Source organism: Trachymyrmex septentrionalis, unplaced genomic scaffold, assembly GCF_001594115.1.
Source record: "Trachymyrmex septentrionalis isolate Tsep2-gDNA-1 unplaced genomic scaffold, Tsep1.0 scaffold22, whole genome shotgun sequence".
Lineage (NCBI taxonomy): Eukaryota > Metazoa > Arthropoda > Insecta > Hymenoptera > Formicidae > Trachymyrmex > Trachymyrmex septentrionalis.
This window is the reverse complement of record NW_017305375.1, coordinates 777,749-796,521: the sequence shown is the minus strand read 5'-3', so window position 1 is coordinate 796,521 and position 18,773 is coordinate 777,749. Positions and strand designations below refer to the sequence as shown.

Sequence of the window (18,773 nt, the reverse complement as noted above, 5' to 3'; positions counted from 1 at the left end):
TTTGATCGTATACTTTCGAACGATTTGTCTTGAACTTGTCGTTAGTCGTTAATTTAACCGACGCGGCGCTGCGTCATACGTCTGACTATTCGGAGTGAAGTTGCCGTGCGACGCTATTTTCACTATTCGTCAATCGTCAACCATTATTGGAACGTTGCGTGGTGCATTCGATACGTGTCCGAATCAAGTAGTGTCGTAAGTGGAGTCGTGACACATGGAATCAATAATTATAGTAGTTTAATTTTGCATCTCAATTTTGTCGACAATTTTGTAACGTAAGTTTCATACATCAGTGATTTGTTAAAGCTTATCATCGCGCCAGTTCTCGAAACGTTGCGAGGCGTCGGTGTGACTTGTTTGATAAACACATTCCGAGCGAATCGCAATGTATCGTTCTATAGTTACTTCGTCTGCTTTTTTTTTTCCCATTGCTTACTTCCGTCTCGATACGTCGCAGTGTGATAAGTATGCCGTACCATTAATATCGGGAGTGCCGTTTCAAGTGACGCGCGATCGTCTTATTTTGATAATTAGCGCGAGTGTTAATTACCCAGTTTCCACGAGTGATTTTGAGGAAATTTGAGAGGAGGAGGAGGGAAGCATCGGCGACAGCGGAGCAACTATGAGGTGAGTGTTTCACAAATTATGTGTTATTTGTGTTACTGTCAAAAAAAGAATCCTTAATTTCTGTTTAATTTCCGATCATTCATTGAGACGATTTATGTAAAATAGATTTTCACTTTTAAAATTATAAATTTATTTTTGAAAAACTAAAAAAACAAACTTTTTTCTGAAAGTATATACTCGTATATTATTTTATATATATATATACAATATAAAATTATTTAATAAAATATTTATTTGAAAGACAAATAAAAAATTTAATTCGCATAATAATTATTTTTCAGATATAAGTATTGGCGCGAGTGTTAATTGAGTTTTCGCGAGTGTGTGGTTTCAAGAAAATCTGAGAGGAGGAGCAGGCCTAGGAGGCATCAGACAACGGCGGAACACCAGATGAGGTGAGTATCTCATACATTATTTCAATTATTTGTGTATGTTACCTGTGTGTGTATGTGTGTGTATGGAAAAAAATCTTTAATTCCTAATTTTTAATTATTTATTGTAATAATTTGTGTTAAAAATAAAAAAGTTTTGCTTTAAAAATTTTTCAATTCATACTAAGAAATTGAACGTGAATTTTTTTTGGAAAAGTTACATAATTATTTTATAAAAACGGTTATTTGAAAGGTAAATAAATTTTTTAAATATTACGAATTATTTTAGATACAAAAATATAATTTAGATTTTATATTTATGTATTACAGATACAGCTCCGCTGTTGCGCATCGTATTGGTGAGTAATTTTTCACTTAATTCGAGGTAATCTGTAAATATACAGATGGACGTGATATTTCATAAATTCATCGCCTTAAAATGGATAGGCTGGGATCTGTTAACGTAAATGTTTAAACCTAGATTAATCGCCTGTCGAAGCAGTTGTACACGAGACTGCCCAAACCGTATCAATAACAAATGAATTGATATGTCTAAATGCAATTATAGACTTACGCATGAAAATTTTACACGATCATTAATCGAGTATTAGAAAATTATTATTATTTCAGATATTTTCGAATTTTTTTCTTGATTCAAGTCGATCTTCAGAATATGTTATAAAAAGTATTATATAATAATAATGAGACACTGAAAGAAAAGATTGGTTGCTACAGCTAAGTGGTAAAATATGGCATAGCATTTTTTGCTTCAACCAAAAATTTACTACTGCAGCCAATTTTTGGTTGCGTTAATTTATCCGCAATGTTAATATAGGATTTCGATAGGCTAACCCAGTCCAAAATTGGCTGCTGCATTGAATTAAAAATGCCATGCCATATTCAGCCAATCTTTTCTTTCAGTATATTATTATGTAATAGGATATCTCTCTCTCTCTCTCTCTCTCTCTCTCTCTCTCTCTCTCTCTCTCTCTCTCTCTCTCTAAATATATGAATTGTATTACGGTAAGACAATTATATATGGGGAAGAGGAAAGTTGATTCTTTTTATTATTCTGCGAAAATTTTTCTTACCTCGTGTACAACTGTGTCCTCGGGAACCGGTGCTCCATCTGAAACAAAGAACAGGTCTTTGTGAGAAAGATTGCATCGTACTGGTAGGATTATGTGCGACATAAGCATAACATTGTTAAATTGCGGGTACTGATATTTACGACCCAGTTATGCACCGTGGGCAAAGAGATATTTCTCGAAAGAAAAACACGCAGCCAAGTATGTAGGAGCGACTAGTAGCGATATCGCGAAACTCGATAAAATACACGATTTATTAGTTACATCTATTAATGATTAAAAGCGTGAATAGATTATCGCCCGCATGCAGCAGTTGCATGTTCAATCGCGATTTCCAAGAAGCTTCGTGGAATATCTTGAGAATGCCATATCGATTTATTATATTGGCAGTTACAGAAAGATACTGTATAGTAGAATATGTACATACAATATAAATCGAGTATTTACGCTTTCATTTCTTATGGAATTATTATAAGAAGTATTTGAATTTTGTGCAACCGACGTTTATTTTTTTTTTTACATAAGCCGCTTTATAACGATGTCTGAATTATAGTGCGGTGCTTTTTTAAATTATTATTCTATGTTGTAAACACAATAATCGCAGTCTTCTATAAAATTATACGTTTTATTATCGTAATGCGAAAGGGATAAGTTTCTACGGAATGTAAATTGTGGAATTATTTTGTCCGTGAAACCGGCTATTTTTGTTTTTGAAATAAATTCGATTATATTAATTGATTTTTATAATCGTAATCTTTTTGTTAACGTTTTTAAATGTTAAATTATACTTACGCTCCTTTTGCAGATTATCAGTCGCGTATAAATAAAATTTATTTTAAAATATATGTTATGTAAAAGATAAGAAAAAAGATTCCGCGTAGTTTCGGTTGAGCATCTAGTCAGGCTATATTATTAATTAATCCGCGGACATCGAACTTCCTTAATTAGTTTGTACCTTACCGATAGGCGATCTTACCGTTTCTTTTATCCTCAACACAAGAGAAAGTCAATTACGTCGATGACAAGTCAACGCTTACAGAGGGTTTAGTGCGTCTCTGCGTCTCCAGAGATCTTTGTGTAGAACGTGTATAAAGTTAAGATCCTCATTCCCTCGACTCTGCTTGTCAATCGGTGTCTGAGATACATGGCACCGAGTTGACAACGCTTCCGACATTCCCGTCTTTTTTTTTATCGTCCGTCACAAATCTCGTGAGCGCACTGACCACGGACAGTTAACGTTATGAGTGAATTATACCAGAAGTAATCGTTTTTAATGAGATATATACGATATTTACGTAATACGACTAAGCAACGACTGCAATAAGAAAATCACCCGCAACGCATTTCTGATTAGTTCTGTGAATACGAATATTTATTCTCGCGATGACTGACTCGATCTTTTCATATTTTGCTTTTTTTCCAAAGCACTGTCTCGATTTATCCAGTCGCTCATTCGCTACGAAGGCTATCCGATTTTCGGATCGCATCGAAAGGAACTAGCTCAATGGACTTGTTAAATCACGGTCTGTCGACGGTATTTCACCACGCCAATTACGGCTCGCCGCAATGTAATGAGGCACCAACCAGCAATTTGTTGGTGTGATTCCGCGGGATTCTCGTAATTTATCGTGCCGCGTATCGTGATTAGGAATCACGGGCCTTGACCACTTTCCGTTTTGATCGTAAAGAGAGATACAGCACTTTTGATACGTACAAAAAAAGAGAAATTTTTAACCGAATATTGTTAAAAAATATTTTATTTAGCAGTAATATAATTTCAAAATAGACTGAAATTTATAAAAAAAGTTTGACTAAAGTTTGACTTATTAATAAAACGATTAATAAAATTACTATGATATTTATATTGAATAATGTGAAAAAATAAAAATATTGTAATTCATATTTAAATAAATATAATAAAATATAATAAATATAATAAAAATAATAATAATATTTGTTTAGTGCAGAAATATGATACTATTCGATATAAAGTTTGTATGTATTTTTATGTTATTGCTCATTAAACATAAAAAAATTATTCTGATTGTAAAATTTGCAGAATTAGCAGGAACAATTGAAAGTAATTGACTTAATATTCGTCAAACGGAAGTGTAAAAATATGTTTTAAGCAATAGAGTAGGTATAAAATTTATTCCGGTACGCGTCGGTTCTTTCAAGTTAGACTGAGCATGAAAATGTCAATTAATCGCTAATAGTCTATATATTCATACTTGATTTCGTTTGCTACACTTATTTTTGTAGAAGAGATGCATTGAGCTCAGAGAGGAAACGTTGCATGATGACACGGCAATCGGTCTTCCTTAAATACGCATGACTTACTTTACTTTCTAGTGACGAACCGCGAGCGCTTTCTGCATAATAGAACAATCAAGTCCGGGTGACGAAAGGTACGCAGGCTCCATGTTTCGTACGTAATGCAATTCTTGAGTAATAGTTTAAGCTGCTGGCTGTTACTTTCGACAATGCCGCTACAAGTTGTTGGATCCGAGAAATAATATTGTGCATTTTAAATAAAATATATCGTGTATTTTGTCTGTAGATTTTGTATGAGCATTGCGGAGTTGATAATTCGTCGCTTGCAAGCATGTTATAATAGATTTATTGTCTATGCTCTGATAGAAACTTATTCAGTTAATATTTCTTTTACTTATTAATTATGTATCGTTTCCCTTATTTTAAAAGTGACACAACTAAAAATATGTGGTTTTTAAAATCATTATTATGAATAAGTTAAGTAAAGATTTCTATCAATCATCAAAAATAAACTAACCGTCCGATGAATTGCACTCTTGTGTTGTTTTTAAATTTTCAAAGAGATTATAATTAATACCTTCTGCAAGAGTGGCACATTTTAAGTTGTCTCATTTTTATGAATAAAAAAGAGAGCCTTCTATAAACATTTAGAATTATGTAAGACAATTTTGGTGAGTCAAAGTTTAAAGAAGAAATATTTTGAATTTAGTCATTGAGTTTTAGCTGATAAAGGTTGGTGATATTTTGAACTGCGTTACATTTAATTAATTATTTCAGATTTGTTAATGATTTATTATTAAATTAATTTGTTAATAATAAAGTAATGATAATTTTGTAGACTATCAAAATCATCATAATTCAAATAGAGTCCAGGTTCTTTTTGAGTGAAACGAAAATGACATTTGATTATCTTTCTAAAGAGTATATTCTTTTTGTTGATGTTATTTAATTAACCAATAATTTTGCGTGAAAAATAGTTTTTTTCTTTTTATAAAAAATTTAATTTTTTAAGTTGTGATGCTTTTGAAGAGAGTAAGACGATAGGTATATATTTATTGTAAAAACATTAACGTATATGATTTCATCAAAAATATGTTAAAATGCTAGCAAGAAACGTTCTAATATGAAATAAACATTTCTCTTACATGAGTAATTATATTAATATATTATATATATCTACACCCAGAGAAAAGGTTGCTTCGATTTAAAGAAAGTTTCTTTGCTATACGGTTAAAGAAAAAATTTCTTTGATTTGTGAAAAAATTTCTTTTGTTTAAATATTATTTTTTTAAATTAAATGAAATTTATTTGATTTAAAAAAATAATATTTAAATAAAAGGAATTTTTTCACAAATTAAAGAAATTTTTTCTTTAACCGTAGCAAAGAAACTTTCTTTAAATCGAAGCAATTTTTTCTCTGGGTGCACCTCGATATTTTTATGCCTTTTATAAGGGAATGCACATGTTACTTATTATTAAATATTAATTTGTCGTCTACATGGCCCCATTTTCCAATGATATTCCATCCAACAACAATGGAGATGATACCAGTGCGGGAACTTCGCTTCCTTGCGTGTGGCATCGTCACATTCTCAACATTGTCCTAGCAACATCATTTGCGACATAACCGGAGATGACGCTTTATTATTGCGCCTCGCGTGAAAAAAAATATTGCGCAATCATAACTTGATGAGAGTCGATAAACTTTGCAACACCTATATATTGCTGTACGATTTATGATAATTCTTTTATTAATCGAAACTTCTAATTAACTGGAATTTATGTTACGTATTTAAGAGAACATTTTTTTGCAAAAGATAAAACGATTGTCATAGTACGAATCGCAATATAGTGTAATTTAAAGTAAGCTTAATATCCGCATTCTCAATAAAAATAATGACGTAATTAAGCGAATATAATTGGAGATTATAGTTTATGCGCAATTAATGTGAAGGCATTAAAAAGTAGAGTTAATGATAATAAGAATTGATTTATAAAAAGAAGCAATTTCATTGCTATGTAAATTCAGATTGTAAGTCTTTATTTTGTCTACTGAATGCTTTTTTCTCCGGCTTGCTATATGTTCTAAGCTAACACTTGTTTTTCTGGGATTTTCAGTTCTAGCTATGATCAAGAGAAGTTAGTTAGCACGAAGCTAGTACACCATATTTTTATTTGTGAATTTTTGGTATAAAAAAATAAACTTATTTTTAATAAACTTATTTTTTTATACCAACGGAATTTTTTTTATACTAACAAAATTTTTTTATTTTTATAAGAATCTGTAGAACTATGAGAAGCACAGCTAATATTGCTGTGGAACTGTCATTATTTTTTTATATTAATATAACAGAATGTCATGCTAATTCACAGGTTAGATTGTATCTGTAAAGTTAGTACGACATTCTATTAATGTAAAAAGAATTATGACAATTTTAGTAGTACTCCTCATAGTTCTATATATACATAGTTCCTTATAAAAATAAACGAAAAACTTCTACATTTTTGATACTAAAAACTCAAAAATGAAAATATGATGCACTACTAATTTCACAAATCTAGCGTCTTCCTCTAAAATATATAAAAAAATGATAAATATTATAATACTTATTTTGACAACAATTTTCATTACCTACTACTCAAGTACTACTATATAGTTAATTTTAAAACAAAATTCCAACAATTACCAATTTTTATATAGAAGAAAAGCTTTAAATATAGAAGAAAGCACGATACTTTTTTTCCAAGTCCAAGTGTTGTACTATCTTCTATATTTAAAGTATAAAAATTGATAATTGTCGAAAAGTACTACTGAAACAACATTATTTTTATATATTAATAGAAATTTCATAGATCCATTAGAGCAGCTTTCTAAATCTAATATACTATCAAGTATTTTTATATTTACAAGAAATTAAATTACATATTCTGAAAGTTTTCATTAATTTATTTATATGTTTTAATACTTTAATGTATTCTAATGTACTAATTTATATACCATTAAAAAAATGAATAATTATCTTGATCCGTACAAATTCTTATCGTTAACGATCATTTATAATGTGATCAAATTTTATTCAGTATTGTAATTTAAAATTTTTTGAAATAATATAAAATCTGCACTAGATCTCAAAGTGGCATAGAATAAATGAATTTGTAATGCATAAATTTTTTTCGTACAAAAATTCATGTACGTACAACATTCATGAGATTACATGCTGATGCTGATTAAAAAACAAGACATACTAAGGCTTGCCGTTTTCCTCTTCAGTGTAACCGCGCACTTACAATTGGAAATTGTAATAGGTACGCGAACGACATAATCAAATCGAAAATCAGGGGTTTCAAGATTCTAACGCGTGTACAGACAAGGAAGTCATTACCATCGGACGAAGTACGTCGCTCCTTATCTTGTTCCTTTTTTCGCTCTAGGTCGCGACAGGAAAAGACATAGATTATTACGTGAAAAAAGAATGAGAAGAAAACTTCGTGTTGAATGAATTTAAATAGGAGAACGGGTGCTTCCTGCTTTCGAACTTTTCGAAAAATCAGTGATGACGGGTGATGCCGTTGGCAAACACGTAATTAAATATTCCATAAGATATCGCGAAAGATACACGTTTTTATAATTGATCAATTATTCTAATCTGAATGAGTAATAAGGAAAGCAGAGATAAAGTCTAACTTTAATGTTGAAAGGAATAGATTTCGCATTAATGTATCTTTTATATTATAATATTATACACTCAAAATAATTACAGTAAACTATTTATAAATAATGTAATTTGATCACACGTGTATAAGAATTAAACGCTGAAAATTTAAAAAAATTAAACGCTAAATATTTAAAAAGCGATATACTTCAATCCGTTGTAAGAAGTCTTTGCATCAATGGTTAATGAGACAGGCGCCTGGTTTTATTATATATTCTCATCTTAACGATTTCGACATAAGATTTACTCGACATAAGATGAGTCTCCTTTCTCGTGACGAGTCTGGTATATTCTAAAGAACAACGTTACCGTGCACGAGCTACCTCATTAATCGATCCCATAATCACGAGTCTTGTGTACCGGCATCTCGACGTCGATAATTAAAAGAACAAGTTACATAGAGCTGAAGCATTTCCGAGATTGTTGCACGAAGTCGCAGCGATATAATCTCAGTCTTTTGCATTTCAAACGCCTAACTCTCCAAAAATAATTTATAACTGTGTATAAAGTTTATTTATTTAATACTATATTGCAAATTCTTTTATTTTTAATTTCAATTTATTAGAAAAAAAAATCTGATATACGTACTGCATAAATAATCTTTAAAAAATCGCTTTATATCTGTAATTTTCATACATATTAGTTACTTTCTATTTACACCGATTCTCAGATAATTCTCACTTGTGACGCTAACTCAGTTGAATGCGCGTTCCTTTTGCATTCTGACAAATGAGATTTAACTGAATTTTTACTCATAATTTGTATAAGATCGAAATCGTATGCTTTAATGAATCTCGTAAACTCACTTCAAAGTGAGGTTATGAGCCTGTGTTGATCTGTGATAACTTTTTACCAAAATAAGCAAGTAGTGACGTCATTAAGCTGAGTATAAAATACTCAGCTCACTTTAGACTCAGTTTCACTTATGTGTAAATGGAAAGCAACTATTAACATCATCGTTATTTCGTTACTATCATTATAAATTAATATTAATTCAATTTTTGAGATGCTTTAATTGACTTTGTCCATAATGTTGTTCATATTGTTAATTTATATTGTAAAAAATTCTGTTAGCAAAAATTGCAGATATGAAAATGCAATAATCAAGCATTCATGGGAATCTCACGGTATAGAACGTGGGAGTTCGAAACTGGCCACACCTTTATCTTTGTTGAAAGATTGCGTTAAAAGGATTATCCCAGAGGAGAAAGAAAGATAGAGAGAAGAGTGCTCTCGTCTCTCGAAAATATTTCTTGAGAGTGAAAGCATCCGGTTCGCTATATACCTTCAAAGCAGCCCCGGTCGGTGCTGCACGTTATACGTAGTAGTAATAGCCTCGCAAGGGGAACGTGACGACTTTAAACTTTCGTTTAATTTATCGCAGCATTGGCGAGAATTCAATCACGAACTTTCTCCCGAAGGGAAGTCTCGATGAGATCAGCAAACTGTTTAACGCGTTACTTCCTTTACGCGAACTCTCTTCCCTTTTATCGATTATTACTTTATATTTGGCATTGAACGACAAGATTTCACCATGGTAGATTTCACCATTAGATTTTCGATAATGCGAAAATAAGTGGAAACGGGATAAATAGTGAAAATATACTTAATAATTTTTGTCTGATTCGAGGTTAAAATAAATGATAATGATGATTGATAGCGGACTTGAATGATTCCTCGTTTTCCGTCATGCCCGACTTGGATCAAGACATATGCTCCTATCAATTTGTCCGAAGTTGCTTAAAAAAATTTCACTTTATCCGGAGGACATAGAAATCTTACAAGAGCAGTACCGGCGTTAAATTGAGAGTACAACGATTCTTTTGTGATACACAACGCATAATCAAAGGCCATTACATTGCGCGCGTTGTAACGTCCGAGACGTTTGAGCAATGCTTTATCATAGGCTGACACGCTACTATATTTCATAGAGATCGGATCAAATGTCTTTGTGCGATTCGTCGCACGGATAATAATCTTGAGTTTCGGCGTTTTGACATTTTTAGAAGAGACAAAGATCTCGTAGAGAATTCTTTTAAATACTAATATCCGCGCAAATACGAGAATTTAGATACGCGAATTGTATTTGCCGCACGATATAACAGCTGCGTATTATGGACCTCCATTTTTCTTGCGTCTCATGAAATATTAATATTAATCATCCCTTTCATAGGTGCGTATTATGTCGAAAGTATACTATTATAGATGCGGTATGACAGTGCGTTTATTCTGTTAATCGCTAATATATAAACGATATACGTAATAGTGAAAAGGGGGAAACATTTCACGAATATATCATTAACAGCAGCAATTCCGTATTATACTTAGGCGATAGTGTAGCTAGGCAATAGCTTCTCATTAAAAAAATAATAAAATTTAAAGGCAATTACTTGAAAATAGGGATTTTCGACTATGTGAATATTAACACATAGCTGGAGGAGATTGACCTTGACAATGCTGTCAATCCATTTAATCAGTGTTCTCTGGCGATCACGGTTCGATGCTACTTTCACGATTAGCAGAACTGTGTAATTATCTTGCTGCGAAGTTCCTGTAAAACTTGTTTTAGAACTGGAATAAAGAAGGAGAATATCTCATCGCTCGGTTATAGAAATTAAGCTGGAAGTTTTAAATACTAAAATCTAAAATGTATGTATCAAGGTCGCCACAAACATTTATTTTAATGAAATAAGAATTAAAAAATCGAAAGAGAGAGAGAGAGAGAGAGAGAGAGAGAGAGAAGAGCATATAATCTAATTTTTGCGGCACTTTATTGTAATTCTGATTACTTCAATAATCACATCATAAAATTATGATCATAAATTTTTATTTTTTACAATATATATTTATTATCTAACAATATGATTATATCTAACAATATGATAAAATAAATTTTATTGTCATGTTCCGGAATAAGTAAATACCTTGGTATATACTATATCATAGCAATTGACCGAAGATTATCCTAGAAAGAAAATAATTTGTGTTCAGCTGATAGGCATTCAAAACGTTATTATATATTTATTGCAGTTATCTTATTATGGAAATGAGACGTTTAAAGTGCAAATAACTGATTAAGTAAATTTTTAAAATTCTGCCAATAAAAAAGTTTGATAAAAACTTTCCCTTTTAAATCACAAATATTTTACGATGATGTTATTAATTAATCTTCTATTTTTCTCTATTTTTTTCTAATAAAATCGATATTTAGCTTGATCTAATCTGCAATCGTCTTTAATATCTCTTTAGTTTATATTTTATATCTATATTATATTTATATTATAAATTTGTATTTAAAAACAATTTTACGATTAAAATTTTTGATGTATTATCAATGATAGATGAGAGAGTATTATCTATATTAATTCAAATTTTCTATTGATTGATTAAATTTTACAAATTTGTACGTCTCAAGATTAACGAATTAACTTTGTTTACGTCTCAAGACTGATAAACTAATCAATAGAATCGATGATAGAAACCGATGCAGTTTCGGCACACACATGTCATCGAAATCGCTTCCTTAACTTTCTCTTCCTCTTTCTTTCTCTCTTCGTCGTGATGTACTTAATTTCCGGGTGTCACGAGATGTGTATATTGAACACGATGACGAGAATTCTCGATTCTCTCCCGCAAAGATTTTTTTCAATTGATGAGTTAACGACGCGACTTAAACATAAATCTTTGGGAATCGTGATTCCCATCGGGCACGATTGTAGATCGTTGGCGATCTTTTCGACGGCTGTTCGGAAGAAAAGTGGCTACTGATTATTCCTCATCCCGCCAATTCCATGCTATAGAATTTATATAGTACTTAGACCGCTTGATTTGCCTGCAGCAGGTTCTCTTCTCGCGATCGAGAGACACGTTAATGCCGCTGTGTAAACTGCAATTCTCGTGCTTAAGAACACAGTCCGCTTTCATAATCTCCCTAAGGCTAATTGTGGCTTCATATTATTTTGCTTTTAGTTTCTGCTTAGGAGAACTTTCCGTTGAAAGGGATAGTACTTCTCCAACACGAACTTTATGTAACGTTATTTTTACAAAGGAAACTCTAAATGGAAATACATAGAGGGAGCTATATAAGTTTTATGAGAAAAACGTATTGCATTCTAGGACGTTGTGGTTTCGAAATAATCGATAGTTCTTCGCAGTCATTATAGACCTTCGTGTGATGCGTATCGTTGGCAGGCATAAAAAAGTATAAAGATTAAAGTATGAGTGTATGGGAAGGACATAGCATCCTTGTTACCGTTTTCTTCCTGCATAGCTAATTGTTGGTGGGATCTAGAGCGCCTCGATCATCGGCACAAGGACATTTTGATCATTAAAGTTCTGCGGTAACCAATTAGCTCCGAAACGAATGGTGAGCTTCGATACATGTCTCTCTTCCTCCCGTTATGTCTCATTAATCAAAGTCATACTCTAACGAAGATGATGATTTTCGATAATACATCTTTCTCTAGATAGATAATTGTCATTCTTAATGTAGCTTCGTGAGAAGGAAAGTGATGGCTACGAGTAGTTTACATTTGTTAGACAAAGATGTTAACGAAAGATCAGTGATGCATTAAAGAGGCTTTTCACCGCGTTGTGATTTATGCATTTGTGGAATATTCTCGTAAAAAATTCTATTGGGAATATTAAGATAAATTTATATTTTAAAGCCATTTTTGTTATTCCTTAAGGTTAACTAATCCTTATTAATGTACGCATAATATTACATTTTAAAGATTATACACATAAGACTTTAAAGAGCTATTAAATTTTATAGTTAGAATAATTACATTAGCTTTATATTTAATTTTATAATTATGAAACACTACGTATAATAAGACAATTTGTAAGGCATTCTGATAATGCATTGTGAATTATTCTGCATTTGCACATATAATGTTTCTTAATAACCACAAAGACAAGTGTGACATGACACGAATTACATGAAAAGTTTATATTATATAATAATAATTTATTGGAATATTTGAGAAAAAAAAATTAATTGATAAGGAAAAGAATAAAGAATAGCTGGATTAAAATTATTGCTTGCATAATGTTTTGATATGCAAAACAGTCGCTATTTAGATTTAGAATAAAGCGTTTAAAAGTAGGAAGACGATATTATTTATTATGCCCGTAAGCTGTATTGCATCAACCTGCGCCAACGCAATAATCAATTAGCGGGCATGGCGACGATCTAGGGCAATAGTGGTTTCTCGGTTAGAAGTTCAATAGTTACTAAGCATTAAAGGGCATTATCCGGAATTAATGCGTTCCAGTTCTATAGTAAATTACGAATGAAGCCTACCAGCCATCCTGCGTGATCGAAAGTCGGCTGACTAATAATCAGTCATTTTCTTTATTGCGCTACATACAGAGGCGTAAATGTCAACTGATCGATTTTAACTGAATTACTCTTGGAAACTTAGTAGACGGAATCGGTAAAAGTATCGGCGAAATTATTTCAATACAGCAACGCTGTATTGAATAGTGCGTAATATTGCAAATTATCATGTGCTTCCAGTGATAGATAAAACAAATTTTATTGAACGCGTTTCGAAATCCCTCGCATATCTCGTTTTACATACAGCAACGTATGTCTCGACAATCGCCGAGAGACGTATATAAATGGATAAGCATCTCAGCTATCACGACACACTCCGTCGATATTTTATTTTTAGCGCAACAGGGTTTGCATTGTGCGTCTCGTTAGTTGTTGTGGGTGGTGCAAATATGTACATTGTTCACCGAAGTTGAATGATCCGTGAAGTGTAGGTGGGATATGTCGTCGAGGCTACCGCTTGATTTGCAGCCATTCGGAATGTACCCAACGTATTTACGCGCGTGAGCGTTTCGCCTATCGATTGTGCGCGCAGGATAATAGGCATAATATGCGTGCCAAGGTTCACGAGTTACGCATAATCGTGTGACCCGCGCGATAGCGATCCCGTACTTTACACACGTGCAGACGTGATGCACGCATTGGTCATCACCGAGTAGCGTACGTACTTTCACACGCGATCTTGCCATCTTTGGCGTCCTTGCCGATTTTTTTTTTTTGCGCGGTTAACGGATAATAAGCGGTAAATTTATGCCACTCGTTTATATACCGATGCGCTTTCGCGACTCACAATATATCATTTTAGAGATAAATCTACTGGCGTACCGAGAAAATGATATATTTGGGATAGGATTGCCGTGACATATGCAGCGGAATGTTACTTATTATATCACCTTCGACATTAATTTTAATAGTAAATATCTTTATTGAAACAAAATAGTTCAAGATATTATTTTTTTTGAAGTACGAAGTAAGTTTGAAATATGTAAATCATATGTACGCTGCTTGAAATATTTATTTCAGAATTTTATGCATATTTCTGATATATTTGGATCAAAATATAACTTTTAACATGTTAAGTACTACTTTCAAAAATTAGAATAATTAATAAAGATAATATCATATGCATAGTTATATTTATGGGTAGACATGGATGAGCAAATAACTTTAGACATAAACTGTTCTCTAAATGACAAATTTGACTTGTGCATTCACAGTCGCTTATGGAATGTCACTTACACGTAAGGTGTTTTGGAGCTTTGTTTAACACTTTACATTCATGAATAAGCGTTTGCTTTTTCGCGTAGAAACTCGGTGAACGCGGTTTGTTACACATCAATCACTCTACTTCGCGAAACAGTTTCAGTAATATCTCCTCAGCAGGTCGCCGCATACTGTTTCGAGTAACTAGCTAGTGTGCATTTCAGATTTTGCTGAGTGATATATATGTAAATTTGCAGAAAGCCAGCCGCCGTTTACGATGTAGTCGAGCAGTAATTTTTCGGAGAATGAAGCACGCTGAGACTTTGTTCTCCTTTCGAGAATTACGTCTTACGTTAGATCTTGCTTATATTGCCCATTTAACCTGTCGGTATAATTAATTGTTTTCTATGAAAATAATTTGTCAGTACAACTAATGATTAGAAAGTATGTGCAAATTAAAGAAATATTAGAGTACAATTAGTTATAGGGTTGAGAGATCTTAAATCTTTAATCGGCAATTACTAATTCGTACTTTGCACTGCTATTAAACTGTTATTATCTTCGTGCAGGTGAAGTATGAACGAAGTGCGCTTTCACGAGTCCGAGGCTTTCGTGTAGAAAGCTGACAGAAACAATCAATCGATTGCGCGACATCGAATTATCGTGCAACGGGCTATAAATGTGCGGGTGGATAAACTGGTTAACTTAAGGGGATCCGGTGAAAGTGAACGAAAAATGATCTGGTTATCACGAGAAAGAGCTCTCACGCATGTCAGACACTTTCTTTAGTGTTATGGTGTTGCTCATGTGTATCCCATATCGCAAAGGAACGACTGAGTAGAGAATCTTTCTTTCTGGCCAGAAAACAGATAATGGATCGCGATCGTAATCGATTCTCATTAACGTGAATGGTTGAGATTCCCTAAGTCGGATCGGTCACGCAGATTACCCTTTATTTATCGGCACATTTTCCTTGTTCCGGTTTATTGTTACAACATTTTTGCAACTCGAACGTGAGCCTCGACCTTTCGGTCAATGTAGCTTCATTTTCAGTGTAGCACATTTTCCTATGCAATTTTAATCGTTATTAAATTTTTATTAATATAAATAAAATAGTTAAAAAAATTTAAGATGTACTTAAAAAAATTAAGATGTATTCCTTGAATCGAATTAATTGTAAAAGTTTTGTAAAAAATGTACAATTATAATTTTGATTAAATTATATTTTGTTTCAGTATTGCTTCCTACTATTCGGTATTGAACAATTTAATAGATGATCTTAAAATCGAAAATATAATCCATAATCAAGATAATCAATATATTATAGACACTTTACGTCCAATTTTGTCTTTCTGACTCCTTCGAAATAATCTATTCTCTATGCTACGTGTACGTTCTTGCGGATTATGGAACCACTTTCACGCAGTGTGCGTTTCTCAGAGAAGATCTCCAATCTCTGGTAATGCGTGGTCACGACTTCTTTCTCTGTCACGACCGAAGAACATCCCGCAAAAATGCGTTGTGTACCATCGCTTCCTGTTTAATGTAACTTGCTTGGTTTATTCCGCTATAAGTTATTACGGATCGTCTAATGACTTCCTTGAAATTATTTCTCTTCGATGTAACTCTATTCGCGTAATGTTGCACATTAGGAATTTCATTGGATCTATCCAATGTGATAATAAATTAAAAATGCAGTGCGATAATAAATTAAGTATCAGCACAATTAATGAAGAATATAGTATATTCTTAATAATTGATAAGAAAAACGGAATGCTTCAATGTTGGTTAGGAGCTGTTGAACGAGGAAGGAGGGACAATTTAAAATTTATGCCAGTTCTTGATCGGAATCGTTTCTACCGCGATTGACTTTGGCACTGGCATCATATCGTATATACTATCCCAAAGAGAATATTTTATGTTTTTTTTAATGCTATAACGTAAATATCGCGGACACGTACGCATACGGATGAGTAAATCCCACAACTCGGTGAGTGAAAGATATTCCGGTCTGACTGGGAGACGGAGAAAGTGGCGGTTAATCGTTGAACGGAGGTTAACGCCGTTCTTTGGGCTCATCCTGTCGTCCATGAATTGTTATCAAGAATTGGACGAGAGATCAACTGCTGAATCGCCTACACACGATGATTTACGGCCAGGCGTTTAAGGAGCACGATGAATGGACGCACTCGCGCATCCATCGGTCTTCGGCTGGATAACAAATTGCCACTCGTTTAACTAGGATAGCAAATTCTGGGGCGCTGATCGTGGATCAGAATGCATCCTTTTAAAATAAACACACGGTGATTCTGCGGTTTTTTTTTCTCAGAGATGAAAGATTAATATATCGATAATGTGAGACAATTTGTCAAGAATTTGCGTTACTATAATTTTAACAGTTGAGAAGAACTTATAAGAACGTTGAAGCTTAGAATCGTTCTATACCACAGCAATACGTATTTCGATAGTTGATACTTAAGTAGTTTCAAGTGGCTATACTACAATTCCATAATCGGAAGATCAGAACTTTTTGCGCCTATGTTCTCTAATAACATTATTTTTACCGGTGATTATCTAATGGTACTTTCGAATTGCAACGCGCAATGCCTGCGCAAAAAAAAAATATAACAACGTGATGCAAGAATGCAAGTTTGATCGTGTACTTCTGTCCGTATTCTAGTAACTTCCCGTATTAGCTTTCTCCTATAATAATTAAATCTGTAAGTGTTGCCCCTTCCTAATTTGCGAAACAAATTAAGATTTGTCACGCTTGCCGTTTGTACATTCGTCACGAGTCAGTATGCACGTCACTTTGATATATTATCTTAGCACTTTAAATGATTTTGCTTGGACACAAATTGGTTTAATTTTTTGTTTTCGTGAAACAATGGGAAAAATGTAGCCGCGGGTTTTAAAGAAAGTGTGACACGCTAAGTAAAATATCTATTCTTATTTGACGTTAGATGAGGAATTCCTGATTACTATAGCAAGTTTGTTTTGCTACTCCAATAAATTACCGAGTTGCTATTACAAATTACGCATCCTTATATAGCCAACCAGCTGGAAAATGTCTCGCTCGCCATTTTTGTATAGCTATTACGTTCGTGTAGAAGAACATGCGGATGCTATGCGGATGCACGCCGGAAAGAACGCGTTGACAAGGCTAATGAGTACGTTAGATAGGATTTGTTCAGTTCTAGATCATTCAAATTCTCTATTATTTTGTTAATTTTATACACAATCTTATGTTTAATTTCAATTATGAATCATATTTTTTGAATGACCATAAACATAGTCATAATAAATAGAATAATTAAATGACATAAAGAAATATAATGTATTAATTAAAGATATTAATTAAAGATTTTATTAAAGATGTGAAAAGATTTGAAATAAAATGAAGAATCCAAAACTCGTTTAATATATTACTTGTGTGTGTAAAGCGCTTACAATACTGTGTAAGAGCTATTACACAAAATGACGTAATCCAAGTTGGAATGTATACGATAGACCAGTATTGAATCCTGTACCAAAAAATGAGTTTCTTATTTCTATAGTACTGAACCAGTATTTAAAAACAACAATACTGATCCAATGAGTGGATCAATATTGAATAGTAGTACAGATCCAGTACATTATCAATGCATTTTTGGTCTATATTGAAATTTTGGTTTGCACCAAAACCAATGTTAGTATTAGGACAGTACATATTAGTCTTTTTGCAGTATCTGTATTTGATACAGTAATTCCGTACTGTAATAGTACTATATTATAATTATAATTGGCCTATTGGTAACATCCCAATATTTTTTTGGTACCTGTATTGATGTAAAAACTAATACTAAGCTAGTGCTTTGACAGTAATCAATTCTTACTATGTAACAATACATATGTCTCGTTTATAAACTACAGCATAAGCTGTATAACTATAGCATAAGATTTTTAAGGATCAATGAACATTTTATGTAAATCATAACGAAAAGACATGACGTCTTTATGTTGAATGCTCATTAGTATAGGAATCTTATGCTATGCTTATGCAACTTATATCATTTTGTCTGTGATGATCCCAAGTTATATTTTAACGATTTTCATGTTTCCTCACTCTATTATTTTTTTATCTCGCTTCAAAACGATCGGTACTTGACAAAGCAAATAC

General features: G+C 32.7%; 1 protein-coding gene across 1 annotated transcript in view; it reads right to left on the bottom strand.

The window, feature by feature from the left end:
• Positions 1 to 18,773, bottom strand: part of LOC108748258 — a 63,941-nt gene that overhangs the window by 9,862 nt on the left and 35,306 nt on the right. Inside the window, exon 3 of the mRNA XM_018486294.1 lies at positions 2,090 to 2,127. Within this exon, the coding sequence (XP_018341796.1) occupies positions 2,090 to 2,127 (38 nt within the window). The remainder of the gene's footprint in view (positions 1 to 2,089; positions 2,128 to 18,773) is intronic.